This window comes from Salvelinus sp. IW2-2015, linkage group LG15, assembly GCF_002910315.2.
Source record: "Salvelinus sp. IW2-2015 linkage group LG15, ASM291031v2, whole genome shotgun sequence".
In the NCBI taxonomy this organism is placed as follows: domain Eukaryota; kingdom Metazoa; phylum Chordata; class Actinopteri; order Salmoniformes; family Salmonidae; genus Salvelinus; species Salvelinus sp. IW2-2015.
In genome coordinates, this window is record NC_036855.1 from 45467348 (window position 1) to 45476161 (window position 8814).

General features: G+C 45.9%; 1 protein-coding gene across 1 annotated transcript in view; it reads right to left on the reverse strand.

Moving 5' to 3' along the window:
* Positions 1–8814, reverse strand: part of LOC111974544 (rho guanine nucleotide exchange factor 28-like) — a 42961-nt gene that overhangs the window by 20044 nt on the left and 14103 nt on the right. Inside the window, exons 4-6 of the mRNA XM_024002315.3 lie at positions 5426–5549; positions 4631–4784; positions 4314–4369 (exon numbers count right to left, since the gene is read on the reverse strand). Coding sequence (XP_023858083.1) covers positions 4314–4369; positions 4631–4784; positions 5426–5452 — 237 coding nt within the window. The 5' untranslated portion in view covers positions 5453–5549. The remainder of the gene's footprint in view (positions 1–4313; positions 4370–4630; positions 4785–5425; positions 5550–8814) is intronic.

The following is an 8814-nucleotide window of genomic DNA, read 5'->3' on the forward strand; positions in this document are numbered from 1 at the left end:
TACATTTCTCTAAAATGTCAATGTCTTACATTGTCACCAGCAAAGCACCCACACACCATAACACCTCCTCCTCCATGCTTTACGTGGGAAATAACATGCGGAGATCATCCGTTCACCCACACCCAATTTGGACCCAGACCATTGCTCGTGTTCTTGCCCAGCAAGTCTCTTCTTATTACTTCGTAGTGGTTTCTTTGCAGCAATTCAACCACGATGACCTGATTCACACAGTCTCCTCTCAACAGCTGATGTTGAGATGTGTTCTGTTACTTGAATTCTGTGAAAACTTATTTGGGCTGCAATTTCTGAGGCTGTGGTAACTCTAATGAACTTATTCCTCTGCAGCAGAGGTAACTCTGGTCTTCCATTCCCGTGGCTAGAGCCAGTGTCTATTATATCGCTTGAGGTTTTGCGACTGCACTTGAAAAAACTTTAAAATTCTTGAAATTGTTCTGTATTGACTGACCTTCATGTGCTTAAAGTAATGATAATCTGTGTTAATCTTTGCTTATTTGAGCTGTTCTTGCATAAATTGGACTTGGTTTTTTACCAAATTAGGGCTATCTTCTGTTATACCACCCCTTACCTTGTCACAAACACACTTTGGCTCAAACGCACATTAAAAAGGAAAGAAATTCCACAGATGTAATTTAAACTTAATAACTTAAGAAGGCACACCATTAGTTCTAATTTGAAATGCATTTCAGTGGATTACTACCTCTGAACTGGTGAGAGACTTGTAATGCCAAGAGTTGCAAACCTGTTCTTTCACTGGTCATTATTTCACAACTTGAATAAAAAACAAACAAGCATGATGGGCTTTATGAACGAATCTCTCCACTGGCTGCCCCCACCAACACTAGAAAAAAGCCACCCTTTGCCTTGATGACAGCTTTGCACACTCTTGGCATTCTCTCAACCAGCTTCATGAGGTAGTAACCTGGAATGCATTTCAATTAACAGGTGTGCCTTCTTAAAAGTTTTAAGTTTAATCTGTGGAATTTCTTTCCTTTTTAATGCGTTTGAGCCAATCAGTTGTGTTGTGACAAGGTAGGGGTGAGCGTCTGCTCTTGGCCGGTAGGGATATCCTTGTCTCAGTATGTAAAAATGTAATAAAATGAATGCACTCTACTGTAAGTCGCTCTGGATAAGAGCGTCTGCTAAATGACTAAAATGTAAATGTATACAGAGATAGCCCTATTTGGTAAAAAAACAAGTCCATATTATTGCAAGAACAGCTCAAATAAGCAAAGATTAACAACAGTTTATCATTACTTTAAGACATGAAGGTCAGTCAATACAGAACATTTCAAGAACTTTTAAAGTTTCTTCAAGTGCAGTCGCAAAAACCATCAAGCGATATAATGACACTGGCTCTAGCCACGGGAATGGAAGACCCAGAGTTACCTCTGCTGCAGAGGATAAGTTCATTAGAGTTACCAGCCTCAGAAATTGCAGCCCAAATAAGTGCTTCACAGAATTCAAGTAACAGACACATCTCAACATCAGCTGTTCAGATGAGACTGTGTGAATCAGGTCATCGTGGTTGAATTGCTGCAAAGAAACCACTACGAAAGAACACCAATAATAAGAAGAGACTTGCGTGGGCCAAGAAACACGAGCAATGGTCTGGAGTCCAAATTGGTGTGGGTGAACGGATGATCTCCGCATGTTTATTTCCCACCGTAAAGCATGGAGGAGGAGGTTTTATGGTGTTGGGGTGCTTTGCTGGTGACACTGTCTGTGATTTATTTAGAATTCAAAGCACACTTAACCAGCATGGCTACCACAGCATTCTGCAGCAATATGCCATCCCATCTGGTTTGGGCTTAGGGGGACTATCATTTGTTTTTCAACAGGAAAATGACCCAACACACTTCCAGGCTGTGTAAGGGCTATTTTACTAAGAAGGAGAGTGATGGAGTGCTGCATCAGATGACCTGGTCCACAATCACCCAACCTCAACCCAATTGAGATGGTTTGGGATGAGTCGGACCGCAGAGTGAAGGAAAAGCAGCCAACAAGTTCTGAGCATATGTGGGAACTCCTTCAAGACTGTTGGAAAAGCATTTCCAGGTGAAGCTGATTGAAATAATGCCAAGTATGTGGAAAGCTGTCATCAAGGCAAAGGGTGGCTATTTGAAGAATCTCAAATATAAAATACATTTTCATTTGTTTAACACTTTTTTAGTCACTACATGATTCCATATGTGTTATTTCATAGTTTTGATGTCTTCACTACTTTTCTACGATGTAGAAACTAGTAAAAATAAAGAAAAGCCCTTGAACGGGTAGGTGTTCTCAAACTTTTGAGCAGTAGTGTATGATTACATTTTAGAGAAATGTAATCATCGAATAATGTAAGAGCTTTCATTGTCTGCTTATATGCCCCCTTTATTTATCCCACGAGTTCGACTGCGTCACAGAGAGAATACTGGTCAGAAACGGTACTAACCCATTATGCTGAGAGACTATCTGTCGCATACACACTGCTCACAAACAAATCTTAATAATCTGACCTCATATCCGTACCTACTTCACTCATTATGTCTTAATCTAAATCACAGTCAATCGCCTCTATATGTCACGGATCCCTCCGGAACTTTCATCACGCACACCTCCCCTATTCCACTGATAGTATTTATTATATGGCCCTTTGGTTTCCATGGTCTTGTCGATTATCGTTCCCATGTCCGTTGGTCGTGTGAGTACCTCTGCGTTGGTGCAGCTGTTATAGCTGCTACTGCTTTATATATTGTGTATTACGGGTATCGTCCCGTGTTGTTTACGAACGAGTTTCCCTTGCTCTTTGTTTTGGGTACAGCCCAGTGTTTTGGATACATGTTTGTTTTGGTGTATTAAAAACCCCTATGTTATTCCGTTGCCTGTCTCCAAATCCTTTATATCAACGTGACAGAATAATCGACCATTGAGGGAGACCGCAGGAATGCCGGTCCGACAACGCTGCGACTGGTATGTCCGGCGCCGCCGTAACTTCGGCACCTGCAACGGGTCCGTCCGACGCCGCCACAACCGGCCGTCCGACGCCACTGCTACTGGTCCATCCGACGGCACCGCAACTTCAGCAGCAGCAACTGGCCCGTCCGACGACACGCAACTTCGGCAGCTGCATCGGGTACTGATCGACCCGCACTGCGTTCCTGCGATCGTCGTCGAGGCCGGTGTAATTGCGCTACTGGTGCAGCGCATCTGGGAGGGGTACTGTCACGAATCCCTCCCGGAACCTTCATCACATCCCACACCTATTCCCACTGATTAGTATTTGTATTTAAGTACCCTTTGGTTTCCATGTCTTGTCGATTATTGTTCCCATGTCCGTTGGTCGTGTGAGTACCTATGCGTTGGTGCAGTATGTCATTTTAGGAGAAAATTGAAAAAAAAGGGGCTAATCCTTTACGAGTTTTAAGCAAGTCAGCCATATCAGCTTTTTTTTTTAAAGCATACATTGATGCTGAATGAACTGTTTCGCTGCTAGACAAGGCTTCTCTGATAGCCAGGTGTAGCAGTGGTAAGTTGGGACTGCTGTTTGGACAGCTCTATGTAGGMCCTAACAGTTTGTTGGCACAGTTTCTCACCGTTATAGTGCAATTAATGTATTGTTTAGTGCTATGTTGTGTTGTGTAGTGGCTTTGCTGGCATGCATTTTTTGGTTTGCCACACCAAGATTGACATGCTAAAATCAACACTGGTGAGTACATTTACAAGACAAAGCTAGACTGGATGCCATGTATTCTCCCAGCTCAGCTATAGCGTGAATAGGATCCTAGCATAGGTCTCCATGTTCTTTATGACGCGTTCAAAACATGTCTGAAACTCGGAAATTGTAGTTTCCGAGGGTAAAAAATCTATTTGAATGGCCCTCCAACTCTTAATTACAAATCGGAAACTCGGGTAAGATATGAGTACTCCAACTTCTCCGACATGCTGAACTCTGATATCACCTACCAAGGAAATTACCGTTGACGACATAATCTTTTCAGCAGTTAATTACAAACAACAAAATGTTATTCATCAAAAACAGCCTATTTATATAAATATGTTTTAGAACAMAATMATKTGTTTGTTTGCGAGCATGTTAGCCRTAATTCTCTTTTATGGTTGAAGTAACTAGTCAGGCGTTAGTCAATTGTCATTCTCTCTGAATTCAAAGCACATGAATGCAAACAACTTGTTGCTCTGAGTTTAGAAGTTGTATTTCCGAACACATGGCATGAATGTAGCATTAGTTCTCAGTGATATACAGTACTCATGGGGTCAAAGGTGAAAGAATATGTTCAGTAGGTGACSCATACCTTCCCACAGGCTGCAGCCGAGTCACGACAGCCCTTATGGACACTCAGAGAGCAGTCTAGGGAGGAAGTGACATTTTATGACTTTCACTCAGTATGTTAATTGTCACAGTAATCAGATACTAGTGCTCAGCAGAGCCAATTGTGCACAGAGTTTGACCAAACTATCCTCCATGTTAGCATTAAAGCTTCTATAAATACATTTTAATTAGCAATCTCATTGGATTGGAATTGCTATCAAATTGCCTTGTTATTAGACATGGCCAAAGACCTGAGCAATGGTCCCCTACATAGAGTGCGACAAAAAGTACAGTACTCACTGGTACACTGCAGCAACTCTTTCCCAGGGACAGGCTTGTCACAGGCCACATATACAGACAGACCAGAGGGTCCTGAGGGAGAGACTGRCACAAACTGGTGTACGTTAGTTGCTCCTGTCTTCTCCTTTCCAGTCTTCTCTTTTCCCTCCTTCACCTACAGTGCAGAAAGCCCCAGAGAAGCCAAAGCCATGGGTGGGGGTGTTTTATTTGATGTACCMGTGAGTAAGAGAGAGAGCTTGAGAGAGAGATTAAAGCACAGTCTATTGGATTTGTGTGTGCTTTTCAGTGCACATGGGTATATGAGTGATTGTGTATAATGGAATGTGTTTTGGATCCCGGCCCTGCGCTGGGRGTCTGTAGATTATATTAAAGGATGTTTTCATTGTGTCCTGTTGCTAAGATGTATGGAAAGGGAATTTTCCCTTCCCCGAGCAAAGGCACCATTCCCAGACAATGGCTCCCAGCAGAATAGTAATCCTGACAGAGGTGTTAAAAAGTTTGTGTGGGAGAGTCCAACAGGTCCAGTAGCACTGGTCTGGTTTGGATAATCTTAAACTTTTAACCCAAGAACTGGATTTTGCTGTAGTACTACAGTATATTTTTTTGTAACTTGGAGAATAACCAACAGAGTGTTTGTTGTCTATTTCACTTGGGTGTACGTAGGTTGAATTTGCCACTAGATGCTGATCTTGGGTCAGTCTTGCATTTCTGCTACTTATGGTTAAGGTTAGGATTGGGGGAGGGGAGCTGATCCTAGATCTGTACCTAGGGGAAACTACACCCCGGGGCRCTCACCTTGATCTTGTTACGTGGGCTGGACATCCTGCTCTTCAGGAAGCTGAAGGTTCTGCTCACTTTGTATTTCTCTGACTCAACCTTGGAGGGAATTATGTATTTATCCCACTCCTCATCTTCAATCCTGTTTTTAGGAAAGGAATTTCAGTATGACATTCCATAGTACAGTGAAGCTAGGTTTTAGCCTGGGTTACAGTCTGTTTCTGGCTTGACAGTGAGCCATGGAGTTGGCAAGAGCACACACAGATCTGGGACCAGGCTAGCTAGGTTTATCTCATTAATCTAGACCAGGAGTGGTCAACTCAAACACATTAACACCTGAGTAAAACTATTCAGGGTGTAGAGATTGAAGACCATGATAAATTGATTGGCCTCCAGGATTGGCCACCCCTGGTCAAAAATACCATYACTCTTAGTAACATACTTGGAAAGTTTGGAATAACCCAACAGTTTAAATTATGTCTCGATGCTATTCATGGCATGACCTTGACACATAATATGTCAGCTATTCATAACACTACTAGTAGGTAGAGTAGACATTCCAGGTGATAGGTATTCTGTTAGAGGCAGGAGGACATTTAGAGTACATGCAATGCAATACACAGTTTTTCCATGACAAAGCAGAACCGAGCCATACTGATAACATCTGGTGTAACAGAGTTCAAAGACAAGGGATGCCTCCCAAATGGCACCCTATTCCATATATAGTGCCTTACTTTTAGACAAAAGCCCGTTGGGCTCTGGTCAAAATGCCCATTGGGATCTTGTCATTAAGTTGACTGAGAATGTGTTCTCAGTCAACTTACCTGGTAAAATAAGGGTAAAATAAAAATACAATTAAAGTAGGGCACTACATAGGGAATAGGGTGCCATTTGGGATTCCTTAACTATCCTGCCATTAGCCTGAATCATAGTTGGCATCAGGTAGGAGCTCCACTTCTCTTCAGATGGACGAAGTAGCGATGAACCCTGTAACTAATGAGTTCTCAGTCAATTTACCTGGTAAAATAAGGGTAAAATAAATTAATATATAGATATAAAAAAACTTTAGGATAGGGTTAAGACAAGTGTATTGTGGCTGGTTAAGAAGTTGCGGTATGGTTCAGTTTTGTAAAGAGGTAGGTGTCATATTGAGTTGTTATTAGATTAGTTTAAAAAAATGATTAGATCGGGTGAACAAGACAGAGTTGCCACTAGACACTGATCATAGGTCAGTTTTGCCTTTCYCCCACTAATGGTTAAGGYTAAGATTGGCTGAGGGTAMTCTGATCCTAGATCTGTAACCAGGGGAAACTTCACCCTGGAGCATACCAGGCTTAGTCTAAGAAAATGGTGGCCAGGGTTAATGGGTTATTATAGGTTATGCCAGGCGGGTCTTGCGCTACTCATGCGTGGCATGGGAGCCAGATTAGTGAAATGGGACATACTCTTTGAGGAACTCTGAGAGGGTGAGGTGTTGGAGTGATGATGACGAGCTGYCTTCGTCCTCAGCAGACTGGGCCCTCTTACGGAAACCCACATCCCTATGGTGAAACACACTGGATGACTGAGTTCTGGAGGTCACTGCTTACCAGGTCTGTCTTGACAGTGTCCACGATCTTCTTCGTATTGTGAGAGAGTGGACCAAGGCGCAGCGTGATAGCGAATACATCTTCTTTTTATTTGACGAAGATGAACACGAAACGAAACACTGTTACAAACTAACAAAACAACAACAAACAACGACCGTGAAGCTACAAACGAAAGTGCATACACAAGCTACTAACGTTAGACATAGACAATTACCCACAAATCCCCAACACAAAACAAGCCACCTATATATGATTTCTCAATCAGGGACAACGATAGACAGCTGCCTCTGATTGAGAACCATATTAGGCTGAACATAGAAACAGACAAACTAGACACACAACATAGAGTTCCCACCCAGCTCACGTCCTGACCAACACTAAACAAGCAAAAACACACAAGAACTATGGTCAGGACGTGACAGTACCCCCTCCTGAGGTGCGGACTCCGGACGCACCCCTAAAACTCCAGGGGAGGGTCTGGGTGGGCATCTGTCCGCGTGGCATCTCCGGCGCAGGACGAGGACACCCCTCCACCATTGTCTTTGTCCCCCTCCTTAGCGTCCTTTGAGTGGCGACCCTCGCCCCTGACCCTGGTCTAGGAACCTTCACAAAGGTCCCCCTTAAATAGAGGAGATAGCTCAGGACAGAGAAGGTAGCCAGACAGAGGGTAGCTCAGGACAGAGAGGTAGCTCAGGACAGAGAGGTAGCTCAGGACAGAGAGGTAGCTCAGGACAGAGAGGTAGCTCAGGACAGAGGGGCAAACTCCGGACTGAAGGGGCCTCCGTACAGAGAGCAGCTCCGTACAGAGAGGCAGCTCTGGACTGAATGGTCGCTCCCTACTAATGGCAGCCGTCACGGACTGGCGGGCAGCTCATGACTGAGGGCAGCTCATGACTGGAGCAGGGCAGCTCAGTGACTGGGAGGCAGCTCATGACTGGAGCAGCTCATGACTGGAGGCAGCTCATGACTGAGGGCAGCTCATGACTGGAGGGCAGCTCATGACTGGAGGGCTCAGATGGGCAGCTCATGACTGCTGAAGGCTCTGGCTTGCTCATGGCTGGCGGAAGGCTCTGGCTGCTCCCTGTCTGGCGGAAGGCTCTGGCTGCTCCGTCGCGAAGGCTCTGGCTGCTCTGTCTGGCGGAAGCTCTGGCTGCTCCTGTCTGGCGGAAGGCTCTGGCTGCTCCTGTGGCGAAGGCTCTGGCTGCCCTGTCTGCGGAAGGCTCTGGCTGCTCCTGTCTGGCGAAGGCTCTGGCTGCTCCTGTCTGGCGGAAGGCTCTGGTTGCTCCTGTCTGGCGGAAGGCTCTGGCCTCCTGTCTGGCGGAAGGCCTGCTGCTCCTGTCTGGCGGAAGGCTCTGGCGGCTCCTGTCTGGCGGAAGGCTCTGGGCGGCTCCTGTCTGGCGGAAGGCTCTGGCGGCTCCTGTCTGGCGGAAGGTTCTAGCGGCTCCTGTCTGGCGGAAGGCTCTAGCGGCTCCTGTCTGGCGAAGGCTCTAGCGGCTCCTGTCTGGCGGAAGGCTCTAGCGGCTCCTGTCTGCGACGCCTGAAGGCTCAGGACAGACGGGCGCTCTGAAGGCTCAGGACAGACGGGCGGCTCTGAAGGCTCAGGACAGACGGCGCTCTGAGCTCAGGACAGACGGGCGGCTCTGAGGCTCAGGACAGGCGGCGGCTTTGAAGGCTCAGGACAGACGGGCGGCTTTGAAGGCTCAGGACAGACGGCCGGCTTTGAAGGCTCAGGACAGACGGGCAGCGCAGGCGGCGCTTGACAGACGACAAGCTCAGACGGCGTTGGGCAGACGGGCAGTTCAGGCGCCGCTGGGCAGA